This window comes from Pteropus alecto, unplaced genomic scaffold (assembly GCF_000325575.1).
Source record: "Pteropus alecto unplaced genomic scaffold, ASM32557v1 scaffold45, whole genome shotgun sequence".
NCBI classification, from domain to species: Eukaryota; Metazoa; Chordata; class Mammalia; order Chiroptera; family Pteropodidae; genus Pteropus; species Pteropus alecto.
This window is the reverse complement of record NW_006442491.1, coordinates 22,446,814-22,460,210: the sequence shown is the minus strand read 5'-3', so window position 1 is coordinate 22,460,210 and position 13,397 is coordinate 22,446,814. Positions and strand designations below refer to the sequence as shown.

At 49.1% G+C, this 13,397-nt stretch overlaps 1 protein-coding gene and 1 long non-coding RNA gene across 9 annotated transcripts in view; one reads left to right on the top strand and one right to left on the bottom strand.

Annotated features, from left to right (window-relative positions):
• LOC112470983 overlaps positions 1–9,690 on the top strand; it is a 19,325-nt gene extending 9,635 nt beyond the window's left edge. Inside the window, exons 3-4 of one of the 2 annotated variants that reach the window (XR_003043102.1) lie at positions 8,855–8,941; positions 9,564–9,690. This is a non-coding gene — a long non-coding RNA (uncharacterized LOC112470983). Of the gene's footprint in view, positions 1–8,854; positions 9,067–9,563 lie in introns of those variants that run through there. The other variant, XR_003043101.1, reaches the window with a different exon arrangement.
• Positions 7–13,397, bottom strand: part of TGIF2 (TGFB induced factor homeobox 2) — a 13,991-nt gene continuing 600 nt past the window's right edge. For 3 of the 7 annotated variants that reach the window (XM_006921784.3, XM_015597048.1, XM_015597050.2), the window contains exons 2-3: positions 9,895–10,120; positions 7–648 (exon numbers count right to left, since the gene is read on the bottom strand). In XM_006921784.3, coding sequence (XP_006921846.1) covers positions 127–648; positions 9,895–10,086 — 714 coding nt within the window. In that variant the 5' untranslated portion in view covers positions 10,087–10,120 and the 3' untranslated portion in view covers positions 7–126. The other 4 variants (XM_006921785.3, XM_015597053.2, XM_025039766.1 and 1 more) reach the window with 4 other exon arrangements.

Here is a 13,397-nt window from a genome sequence, read left to right as displayed (position 1 = left end):
TCTTGAACAGAGGAGATGATCCTGATGTTTGGCAGTGATCCAGAGAAAACCCTCTGTATGAAAGGGAACCAAAACAGAAACCCAGGACAGCTGGCTCGAGCCTCGAGCACCCCTGTTGGCAGATGCCTACTTGGGGTTTTCAGACACTAAGGGGATGGGAGTGTGCAGTAACGGGGGTGACGGGTCCTGCTGCTTCTGGAGCTCCATCTCAGCAGCCCTCTGTAGCGCCACCTCGACCAGCAGCTGGAAGCTGCTGAAGTCCTCCTTGTCCTGCTCTGGGGGTGTGGGCGGCGGTGTGTTGAAGAGTCCACCTGTGGGGCTTCCAGCTTCGGCCCTGGTCAGCAGCGTGAGTGTGCTACCCGGGGTCACCAAGGGCTTGGGAGGCTCCAGCTCCCCTTGTGGGAAGGGGGCTGCTGGCTTCTCTCCCTGGCCTGAGTGGAGTGGCATGGAGCACATGGACAAGGAGAGCACACTGGCTGGGGCCGGTACAGACACTGCCAGCACTGAGGGGCTGCTGCCACGGGGGAGGGCCACATCTGAGGCCTTACCCCCGCGGCGGGAAATGGTGTACTGGTTGGGGTCTTGGCCGTCCTTCCGAAGCATGTCTGGGAGAAGTCGCCGTCGGGCATTGATAAACCAGTTACATATCTGGAATGAGAGTAGGAGACCATCATCAGTACACTCAATCAAAACCAGCTATGAAGCACCTATGTTCCCAGCCCCAGAATATAGCAGCAAACACAGACAAAATCCCAGTCCTCAGAGAGGTTCATGCTGGGAAGAGAGAGTTAAAGAAGAAATCATACAAATGAATATAAAATTGCAACTGTGATTCAGCCAATGAAGGGAAGGTGCAACGGTGCTGCTGGAGACGACAATGGGAAGACCCAATCTAGTCTTTGTGGGCTCGGGCCGGTATTCCGAGGAAATGGCTCACAGAGATCTGAAGGCTGAGCAGCAGGTTAGGTGGGAAGTGGGAAGGGAGAGGAACATTCGATTTACGGGGATCAACCTCTGAAAGGACCCTGTGGCAGGTGGAACCAGACTGCAGGGAAGGCAGGCCTGTATGGCTGGAGCTCAGTGGTAACTAGAGGTTACGTCATAGTAGGAATTTCATTCTTTATCCTAAGGGCAATGGGGAGCCACAGGAGGGTTTTAAGCAAAGGAGCAACCTGATTAGTGGAGAATAGAATGGAAGCAGAGAGAAGGGTTAGTAGTTCAAGTTACATTAAGGGAGATGACAAAATAACAAATGTTTGGTCTGTTTGGCAAACTGGAAATGGGAGGACCTGGTGCCAAGGGTGATTCACTCCTAAGTTTCTAGAGCAGAGTCTTGCTGCAGGCCGCAAAGACACCAAGAGATTGTCGAGTAGAAGAAAATGATTGTTTCCAAGGAAAACCAGGATCAGTGGCTCCAGCTGAATGTGCGCCTTCAGCCAACATCCTTAAATCTTATTTCCTACATGCTCCTGGGTAAACTACCATTTAACCTTGACCCCATGCCCGTCTAATTGATTGTTTAGATCAATCTTTTTGGACCTATGCATGAGGCATGAAATTTTTACTGTTAAGTATCATGCTGCAAAACCAAGACATTCTAGCACACTGACCCATATCTGTCTGGATTCTTTTGAACAGCCCCAGCTTCATGGCTCTCCAATTCAGCCTCTTCACTGGTTGTCACTTCTTTTTCTAAAATGCAACAACTCATTCCTGCCATGTCTCCTAATGCCATGTCTCCAGTCCAGACACCTGAGCCTGAGTGTTAAGCCCTTCCCTATCATGGTCTATATTTCCAGCCCTGTATTCTACAGCATGTGCAAACTGCTCACCAGCCTTTTTTAAAGGCCCTGTGCTTTAAAAAATAAATAAAAAATAAGCTTCGTGCCTTTTGCAAATCACATTCCTTTCTCAGGGAATGCCCTCTTTCTCCACCTGGAGAATGCCTACTCTAAGTGTTGGCTGATCTAAGGTATTAGAAATAGGGCCAGAGCAGAGAAAAGGGAGTCAAAACACCTCTCTGTTCACCTATGGTGGATGGACAGCCTGGCAGTTTCTCCTCATACATGAACGAATGATAACATGAGGGTAGACAGCTGTTCAGGAAGAGTGTGAATAGTTTCTGCACACCCAAGAGCAGCAGGCATCCTTGACCATCTATAAGATCAACCACCCATACCCACTTTTCTTTCATTTACTCTTGATGGCCTAGAGATGTGGCAAGACTGATCCTACCATAGCCCACCTGAGCATTATTTAAAAGGTTATGGATTAGACTAGAAAACAGCTCCTTGGCTGCATGGCTGGTTAAGCTCATAAATACAAAACATGTTTTAAAACATTAACTCTTCCTTTAAATAGGCAAACAGAATGCCCTGTCACTTTTTACAAGTCCTTCTCCCTCTCGCCCTCCATAAAAAGGGCCACCAACGCTGCCTCATAACTACTCAGCCAGCTCAGAAGTAGCAGGAGAGAAGAAATATTAGAAACCAGGTGGAGGCATGGGTGGGCCTAGTAGGTATCCACAGTCCGGGTGTCTCTCTAGATGCCTCTGCTGAAAAGAGATTACCAATAGCTGCCATTCACTGAGCACTGTACAGCTACACAATTTTCTTCTAATAGTTATGTCAGCACTGAGTTTGATCAACTCCCATGTTACTAATGAACATATAAAGCTCAGCCTGGAGAAGTCAGACAGGATTCCACCTCCAGCCAGGGATCACCAAGCCTGGGGCCCTGGATCTGGAGGAGCAGGAGCCCCTCCTCTGAATCTTTCTCGCAAGCTGTCACAGGGTCTCCAAACCCAGCTTGTTTTATTTACCAGAACAGTCAAGTAGATCTTCTCACTTTCCTGTTACACTCCCCTTTTCAAGGCTTCACGCTCACTCAAATAATATTGAGCGATTACCTGTATGCCGGGCTCAGTTCTTGGTGCTGGTGATACCTTTGTGAATTAAACAGACGTGCACTCTGCCCTGTGGAGCTTCCAGTCCACCTAGTTCTGGAGAATGGCACAAAAGGGTAGTATATAAAGATAAGAGAGGCCTTGTAGACAAGGGGTCTGAGAACGCTGAGACCTAAAGGATAAGCCAACCAGCCACTCGGAAAGCTGAGGGAAGAATGTTCTAGACAGAGGAAACAGTAAATGCCAAAGTCCTGAGGCAGGAAAGGGTTTGGTTTAAGGAACTAACAGCAGGCAGGGCTAATCTCACTAGGCCGGACACCATGGTAAAACACTAAAGGCCTAAACAGTATCTTGACCTAAATTCTGACACTCTAGGTCCTTGTCCTTTTCCTGGCCCTGTCTCTTTTCTCCTCTCAGTTTATCAAGAGATACTTACAGAGCATACAACTGGCTGCTATAGGAGGAAGAAAAGACAGGACCCCCTCTCCTTCACCTCCCATGTGCTGGGATGTTGGGAACTGTGTGGGCTGCAGTAATGTTCAATGTTCCTCAAGATATTCCTCTAATGTTTGCTGAATGGAGCAAAGGTTCAGCTCTCCTCAGGGCTCCTGTATCAGTTTCTACCCCGCCTATCACCTTTCTTGGCCCATACCTAGGCACTTAAGTCCTTGGGTACCATCTTCCCAAGGGCCATCTCTACCTAGCCAAAAGGATAGCCACCTATGACAGGAGAGCTGGTGCCTGGAGTAAGCATCGGCCTCTGCCCAGCAGGCTGTAGCTGAATTCATTCCATGAGTGATCCAAGGACAGCACTTGGACCCAGGCCCTGTCAGTCTGGGAAAATTCCTGGGAAGGACAGAGCCAGAGCCTTCTTGTGGCCCTTCTCTCCCTTCTCCAGTTCTGCCTGGAAAGACCCTGCCCCTGGGGTTCTCATTTACCCCTTTTTACCACTATAGTCCCCCCAGTAAACCGAGCACACATATAACAGCAGGCATCAGCAGACACTGGCTGAGCTGAATCCTGGCTAGAATTGCAGGGGATCCTCAAGGAGAGATGAAGCTCAACAGCTGGGTGCAATGAAGGAAGGGAAACTAAGCATCTGGATACCAGGCTATCATGCCCCCCAACTCACTTGCATTATATTTAATCTACATACAAGCCTGGAAGGGTATTGAACAGTATCCCCAAAGGAGAGACGAAAGAACTTGCCTAAGTTACACAGCCTGAGTACAAAGCCGGGGTTCAAGCTCAGTTCTCTGGGCTTCAGGGCCCTACTGCTATTCTTACTCTGCCTTGCTGGGTCTTTCCAAACAGAGGTACAGAACAGATAGCTGAATCATCATCTTCATAATCCTAAAAGCAAACACTCGTTGAACACGAAACATACCAGGTGCTAGTTCTGAACATTTTCCATCTCATTACTCATTTAATCTTCAACAGCCTATGAGACAGGTTCTGTGATGATCTCCAATTTTATCTGAATTGCTGAAGAAACAGAGGCCTTGACCAGAGAGGTTCAGTAACTTACTCAAGGTCACAAGTACAAAGGCTGGGATCTGGTCCAGACAGCCTGGTTACAGGCAACCAGCACAGACAGGTGAAAGGCCTAAAGAGAATCCGTCAGCCTGAGGCCCTTTTTCCTTGCTCACATGCTTTCATTCCTCCATCCCGCAGCTGCCTCTTCAGCTACCTGTGCTACAGGAGAGCTCTGCACTTTTCCACCTCACTGCTATAGGCAGCAGAAACAGATCACAGCGACCTGGGTCAAGCGAAGTAGGGACGAGTGTTTTTGTTGAGAAAGCAGTCTTGGGCGTTTACTAGCAGCTGTGTGGGCATTTAGCCCCCAGCTGCACCTCCCATTTTGGCTTACAATTCTGAGAACAGCAGAAAAACACCCCCTCCCACCCCAACATATTCTACACACTCACCCAGGTCCACAGAAAACTTGGCAGCTTACTGTTTTGTCTTCTCATCTGATAGAAATGCACAGCTGAGGGGGACTGCACAAGAGCGGGAAGCCTGAGTGCACCACCAGTGCCAGCTGTGATAATGGGCTATCGGGATTTTCTGTTGTCTCTTCCAGTTGCCTGACCCATGCCTAAGTCAGGAAAAGAGCATGTGACTTGCCCCCACTCAAGGTCCCTGGGGAAGGGGTAGGGAAAATGCCAAGGTGAATTCTATGATCGATACGGCAGAATTGACTGGGTGCCTGAAAGCCTGTCTCTATCATAAAACAGGGCACTGTCTGAAAGGCTGTTGCCTGTCAGTGTGGTTTTTTTTTTATTTTTTAATCAGTGTGCCAGAGGAAAGACAGGGGAGGAATCACTGTAGCAAATGGGAGTGGGAGGGGCCCCAGGAAGCTGATGAAGGTCATGAGAATCAGAGCAGGGCGTTTGAAGAAGGCGACACAAGTGCTTTAATTTTAATGTCTTTTCAGCTGTGAAAGATAGAAGCAAAAGAGGGGAGAGAAGTGAAAGCATGGACCTTTCCCCAACTCACAGTACCTCCATTTGTGCTGTGACCACCCAAATCTGGGTGCTCTTAAAGGCAGCTGGCTGTATTGGAATCACCTTGAGGGTGATTTAAGAAAAGCTACTTTTCATCTGCTTTGCAGATGTGGGGGGCGGGAGGCGGGGAGGGCTGGAGTCAGGAATGAGTGTTTTTAAACAAGCACCCCAGAGTTCTGCCGTCCAGGCTTAGGAATCAGTGGTTTAATCCACTCCTGTAACTTGTCTTTGTGGGCTGATCCTTTAAGCAAAAAAAGCTTACGGAGAAACTCAAAAAACGTACATAGAGATGAAGTGCCTTGAGGTGGAGAGAGAGTCCCCAGAGGGCTGCAGCTAGCTTTGCAGCCAGAGTAAGGAGAGCAGCCGGGCCAGGACACCCCTTGCCACAAGGCAGGCCACACTACAGCTTCTGTACCAGGTTCCTTTCTTTCGCTGTTCCCCATAGCCGAGGCCCCACTCCTTCAGTCTGTCAGGACTCCATTCAAATGCTGCTTTCTGAGAAACTTCCTACAGGCACCGCGCATTGATAATTAATTACGTTGAATTCTTAGTTTTTTAAATGTCTTCTCTCCCCCGCCCCTCAGGCGGCTACCAGAGGGCAGGAATACTGCCTGTTCTACAGCTGTTTCCAGCACACAGCACTGGGCCTGGCACAGAGCATATCCCCAATCAGTGTTCGAGTGAAGGAATGGAGCCTGACCCTCCCTGCCACGTTTAGCTTACTACCTTCCTTCCCTAACAGGCAGGCCTTTAGAACAGTTAGAAACCACAGCAATAAAGCGGGCTTAGAGAGGGTGGTCACAGGGACCTGTGAAAATCCTTCATAAATGCCTTTTTTTGTGTGTGTGTGTGTTGGGGGGGGCGGTCTCACCCTCCCTACCGCTCAGCCCAGGGCAAGTACCAGCAAACCAGTTAGTTAAATGACTCATTGACTTGCTAATGAGATTGTTCCTGGGCGGGTGAAGGAGACAATCAAAAGAGATGTCCCCAGGGAGAGAGGAAAACAAGTTTGGCAAAATGTTATTACTAGCTGAAGCCAGGTGAATGGTACCGCGGGTACATTAGAATATTCTTTTATGAATAGTTGCAAATACTTTAAATAAACAATGAAATTTTAAATGTTAAATACAAGAAAGAGAGATGTCTCCAGGGACTTAGGACCATTTTTCCAGACTGAGGAGCCACATTTCCTTACTCCAGAGGTCCTGCCTGTTGACATTTCCAACACTTTATCTTCATTTTCTGTCACTTCAACAATTATTTACTGAGCACCTACCAGATACCAGGCACTGAGCTAAACACCTGGGGTACAGTGATAAGTGAGACTAGGCCTGTGGAGTTTGGTGTTCTTAAAGGCAATTACAGTCCAGGGTCCAAATGCTGACCTAGGCCTGGTGCTCTGGGAACGTGTAGCTCCTCTAAGGGTCAGGAGTCTCGCTGGCCAGGGTGGGAGTAGAGTGGTTTAGGGTACTAATCAGTGTGGCAGGAATATGGGGCTCCAGGAAGGAAACCCGCTGTGCAGACAGGGAAGAGGTGATGCTGTCATTAGGTTGGCAGGAGCCCCTGAAGGGTTTTAAGTGCAGGGAGGGGATGCTGATAAGTGATGGGACAATGACAGGTTGGGACCAGGGTAGTAAAGAAGCCATACTCCAGAAATATATTGGGGGTAAATGTACAGGAATTGGTGACTGACCAAATGAGCTGAGAAAGGGCTATAAAGTGGAATCCTAAGAAAGGGAAGGAGCCAGCTAGAAGTTATCAGTTATCAATCAGGAAACTTGAGATGCCTGCTGAGACCTCCAAGCAGAGGTGTATGGCTAGGAATTCATGATGCAGTTTCTATCAAGGAGTGCCAGGTGGCCCCCACTGCTTAACAGCATGACTCTAGAGCAGGGTGGCCGCCACCAGAACCCATCCCACTACGGGATGCTGGGTTCCAGCCTGTCCTCCTTCAAAAGTCCCCAGCAGCTGATTCTTGCCCTAGATCTACATTTCTCTAAGTAAGGTCTGGAGATAGTTGTCCTAGGGGTTCACCAGTTCTCCACAAGAATGCTGTGGTTTTGGTTTTGTTTCCATTCTTGATTATAAGAGCACCATGGCCTCTGGCAACCCAGACTTGCTCAACTCCAGAGTCAGTGCCTCTGTCATACTACATACCACAGCCCGGTAGACAAAATACCATCCACCATTTAAAAATAATGCAGTGAGATGCTTGCATTAACTTACTTTGTACATTAGTTTACTTTGGAAAAACTTTATTTTATAGTTATGTGCAAGACATGTTCACCCAGTTTTATGTTTGTACACGCTTAAGTGATATGATAATAGAAATGATTCAAACCAACATGTTGGGGTGAGGCAGGTTCAAAAACCTATTTTAAGAGGAGTTGGTACAGTCCCCTTTATTTTTTTCTCTTTTTGGGACATCCGAAGCAAATTATTCTTTACTTGTATTGTTTTTCTTTTGTAAACTTTTGCTTTGTTTAAAAATGGTTTTATAAAAGGGCTTTTATACACCCCTTCAAAAGGAGTTGGTACATTACTCAGATTTAAGAAAGTGTCTCTGACAAAAAACAATTTCAACAGTGTGACAAGCGCTTTGACAGCACTGGTATGTGGCATTGTGGAAATACACAGCAGTGGCCTCAAACCTTGGCTGGGGGGGTTCAGAGAATACTTTCAAGAGAAAATGCTTAAATGGAGTGAGCCAGGTTTGGAAAGATAAGGAAGAAGCCAAGGGAGGAGGCCTGGAGGCCTAGAGTTCAAGGGTCCCAGAGACAGGAAGAACTGAGAGATGAGCCTGCTAAGTTCCTAAGGAGTTTGGACTCTATCCCGAGGACACTGGGGTCCCTGGAGTGTGTGAAACAATAAGATTTGTAATTTTGTGTTCCAAGAGAATGGACTGACATGCGACCAAGGGTGGAGGCAGGAAGGCCAATGACGAGGCTGTCTAGGTAATGCTGGCTCTCTCAGCCTCCAGACTTTGACCTATGCTGTTCTACATCCTGTGAGCTCAAGCCCACCCCTTCTGGGAGGCCTTCTGAGGCCCCAGTCCAGCTCAGAAGCCCTGCCCTCTGTCTTTACTGCCTTCTGTCCCAGCAGTGATCACTTTTTGCAAACATCAGAGGCCAAGTCTTTCCTGCTGTCCCATCCCAGACTTGATACTCCTTGAGGGCAGGAATCAATCTGGTTCCCCTCTGGGATCCCAACTCTGCCCAGCACAGAGCTGGGCACGGCAGGGTGCTCAGTGGTATACTGCAAGATGCTAGGCACTGCTAGACACCTGGGGTTGGTCCAAGACCTATGATCTAGTAGGGATGAAGATGAAAAGGAGAGCATAAACACCCAGTCTGTGCCAAACATCACACAGTGAACTTTGAATTCTTCTTGGTCCCTCTTCCTTACATGCTATGAAAGTGCTACAATCATCTCCCTTTTTCAGATGAGGAAACATGAAGCTCAGTGAAGAGGCAGTGACTTGGCCAAGGTCCAGGCTTCCTCTTGTGGAGAAGATGGGATCTGAGTCAAGGTCTGTAATTCTAAAGCCTTTCTCGTAGACTCCAGTTAAGCACCCAGCAAGTATAATTCAGGTGACAGAAGTTCTGAGGACTAATATTCACCTTGTGGCTTCATGGAGGGACAGGAGCTGAGAAGACCTGGGAGGTTCACAATGGGATAAGGGAAGGAGGGTGAGACTGCACCACGGATTGGAGTAATGGGCTAGGAAAGGACAGAGGAGGAAAGGGAAGCAGGGTGGGCCCTTACTAGGCTGTCTCCCAGGTAGGTGAGAGCCAAACTGGAGGCAAGGCAGTGGTATAGTCCAGGGTGTCCTGCCTCAGCATCATGAAAACAGCAAAAGTACCTGTAGGTAAGCAATTGGGCAATTCAAAGGAGATAATATCTTGCCCTGACAAAGAGTGGATAACACGATTTTTTGAGTGTACTCAAAGCAATTTCACATCCAGTTCTGAATCTGTTCCTCACAACAGTTTGGTCAGGCAGGGGAGGGTTGTAACGCCTACTATACAGATGGGGAAGTCAAGGTGTGGCCCACAGCTTCTATGTGGCAGAACTGGGTTTTGAATCTGGAACTTTTGACTTCTGCCTGTTCCTTGACCGTGATTCTAACTCAATTTTTAACCACTCTGCAGATCACCAGCTGCCCCCTACAATCAAGGTGCCATCCAAGCACCGTTCTGGGCCTGGGTGCCAGATCCCAGGAACTTGATGTCTTCTCGCCTTCCTATGGCCTCCAATGTTAATAATGAAACCCTGACATTAACGATTCCTTGCCTCCTCAGAACTCTCTGAAATCTGAAATCTAGCTGCAGTGACCTCATGTTGTCTTCCCGAGGTTGGGAGAATGGGTGTTCTCATTTGGCCCAAGAAGAAACTGAGGCCCAGAGAGGGAGGTGACCAGCCCAAGGCCACACAGTGAGTGACAGGGCTGGGACAGGACTGGAACCCAGGTCTCCTTCTTACCTGCAGCACTGATAGGTTGGTTTGTCCAGAAAGGCTCAGCTTCTCCTGCTCAGAGGGGTAGGCATTGTAGCGGTGCAAATACAGCCAGTCCCGGAGGATCTTCACCGACTCCTTGGGCAGGTTCCCTCTGCGCTTCCTCTTGCCTGCCAGGGAGAGGAGGCCTTCATCCTCGCCCAGATCACTGTCTGACATGGTGTCTAGGGGCTAGGCTGGACCTCGGGCAAGCCTGGAGCAAGTGACAAAGGGGATGGAGACATGATTACCATGCACTCTCATCCTTTTCCTAAGTCTCCAAACACATTATTACTAGAGCCTGGAATATCAGAACTATGGGGGAATTGCAATTCAGAGTCTCAAACCAAAAAAAATACAAAAGTCTCAGGCCATACCACAGTAAGGGCAAACGAGAAGGAATGAATCCCAAATGCATCTGTTTCATGGGGCCAGTAGATGCCTACTGAAATAAATGGCAGCTCATTAATAAGCAGTACTAGACCAGAAATAGTTGCAGCTATACCACTGGCGTCTGTTTTCCTTGCTCTGTTCTGAGCACTTTACATTTATTATTTCATTCAATTCTCACAAAGCCCCTGTAAGGGAGACACTACTATTATCATTTTATAGATGAGTAAACCAAGGCCCAGAGAGATAAAGAAAGCTGCCCAAGGTACTATGGCCATTAAAGAGAGTCACCATGTGCGCCAGGAATTTCACTCCTGGTTATCTACCCAAAAGAAATGAAAACCTTTGTCCACACAAAAGCTGTACGAAAATGTTTATAGTAACATTAATTGTAATAATAGCAAAAGGTGGAAACAACCTATGTGTTTATCAATAGATGAGCAGATAAACAAAATGAGGTTTATCCATACAGTGGAATATTATTTGGCCATAAAAGGACTGAAACCCTGATCCACGCTACAATGTGGATGAACGTTGAAAACGTTATGTGAAAACATTCTTTAAGTGAAAGAAACATGTCACAAAGAACACATTATATGATTCTATTTTTATGAAATGTCCAGAATGGGCTAGAGGGAGATAGAAGGGTGACAGCTAAAGGCTATGGAGGTGATAAAAATGTTCTCAAACTGACTGTGAATATACCCTTGAACGTGGGGGTTAGAGGCACCAAACCCCATGCACTCGAAAAACTGCGAATAACGTTTGACTCCCTCTAAACTTAGTTGTCCCTTGGTATCTAAGGAAGATTGGTTCTAGGAACCCCCAGTGCTCAAGTCCGCTATATAAAATGGCGGAGAACAATGCATACAGTTGGCCCTCTGTATCTGTGGGCTCCCAACCACAGATGGAAAACAGTACAGGTATTTATTGAAAAAATTCCAGTATTAAGTTGACCTGCACAGTTCAAACTCATGTAGTTCAAGTTTCAACTGTACTAAAAACTACTGGTTTGTTCCTTTTAAATTGGTAAGTTCTGTGCTTTGTGAATTATATCTCAATAAAGCTGCTATGGAAAAAAACTAACATTCAGGTTATTGTTTGGACCAAGGCATTTTGCTGCCCCCCACCCCCACACTCTATACCATCTTGCCTCCCAAGTCTCCCAAGACCCAGTGAAAAGTCAGGAAACTATCAATCACCATGGTCCTACAGCAATCCATGCAACATTTACTGTGCACCTACTGTGTACCCTGCAGAGTGTAGAGTCAACCCTACTGGTTGTCTCAGACATTCTCCCTTTGTCATCTAGCTCCTGGCCTGGTCCCAGAATCAAATCCTCAGAAAACCAGATAAATGAGCAAGGCAGGGCTCTGGTCCCTCCAACTTGGCTGTGTGACCTTGGGCAAGCATCCTCCCCTCCTCAAAGGAAGGTGTTTCCCTAGACAGCCCCACTCCGGTTGCTCAGCCCCCTGACAGAATTCTTGTTCACACATGCAAAAGAGATTTACATTTTAAAACCAAAAGTTCCAGGCCAAGCAGATGCCAGAATCTTCAAGGCTCCTCCCTCCTCAGCCTTTTAACAGCTCCCCAGCAGGCTGGGCCAACAGACTCTGGCATTTCCCAGGTTTTGTTTCATGGACTTGGGCCTGCGCCCAGATATCTAAGCTGGCTAGGCCAGGCTTTCGAGGGAAGGGTCCACCCTCCCAGCCAGGCCACCTGGAGGTGAGACAGGCATTGGCTAGAGGTGCCACTCCTCGGAGAGCACCAAAAAACGACTGCTCTCTGAGGTCAGGTTTCTGAAGTTTAGGGCAGTTGGGATCTGGGCTCAGGGATGCAGCCGTGGCAGGCTGTGAGAAGTTTATTCAAGGTTATCTATACAAATTCCACCCTGGCTACCAGCCAAGTTCCAGTCTGCAGGGTTCCAGCGGTGGCCCGTGGAGACGATCTCTCAGTCTACACAGATCTCTCCACCAAGGTGTCCTGCACCCCAGCCTGCTCACAATCAGGGAGGTTTCCCACTACACACCCCACACTCTCATCAGGCAACTCTCTAACAGCACATAGGTAACTGACTCCAACCTGTCGCTCAGCCCCCGGAAACCCCATGAATTTCACCAAATAAAGCACACATGTAGTTTACAAATCCTATTTACAGCACGAACTGATACCCACGCAACGAGCCGAATTCCTGGATATACACCCACCCAAGAACTCCAACCGACTCGCCCACTCACGATCTCTCAAACCGAAAACTCCAGACGTCATCACACTAGCCATCAGTTCTTACCCTAACTGGCCTGAAGTAGTAGCACCCTCTCGACACACACCCGGTGCACCCTCCTACACGCTCCACAAAGCCGACTGGTAGCCACTCCCGCACGAACTTTCTGACAACTGCCTCAGCTCGGCCGGACACTCCCCCAGTCCGCGCACTCGCGCTGCATTCCCAGCAGTTCACACAAAGCGCGCAGCCTCCCCCGCGGCCCAGACCGAGTCGGAGCACATGGCTCCCAGGTCGGTGGGGAACTGGCCTGCGCTCGGGGCGCCTGCACCCCTCAGCCCCCCACCCCGCGTCAGACTCCGCGCTCCAGCCCCCCGCGCGGGCCCGCAATCCCGGTGGGGCAGAGGCTCTGGAAGAAAGAAAACTCACGTGTCTGTCCCTGGGCAGGAAAAAGTTTGGTTCCCACCCCCTTCCCCCGCTGCTCGCGGCTGGCTGACTCTTCGGGGCGCGGGGCTGGCCGAGCCTGCGCGCTCGGCTTTGTGCTCCGAACTCGGCCCGGAGGGGGAGGGGAGGGGGCTGGGCTCCCACCTCCGCGCCGCCCGCCCCCCCTCAGCCCTGAGCCCAGACTCCATGTTGGCCGCCCCCTCCCCCGGAGACTGCGCGCTTTTCCCGCGGGAGGCTCTGCTCACGCTCGGCCTGCCCGAGGGTCCCGAAGCGCACAAACTTTCTTGGGGTTGCCGGCCCCACGCGCCCCGTTTCCGTGGCCCGCCTGGGAGTGACAGATGCCTCAGAGACAGACTTTCCTTTGTTCCAAAGGAAAGGGGAACTCGCGCGGGCTCCCTAACCCTCCCAGCTCCGAGCCCTTCCCGCTGCCCCC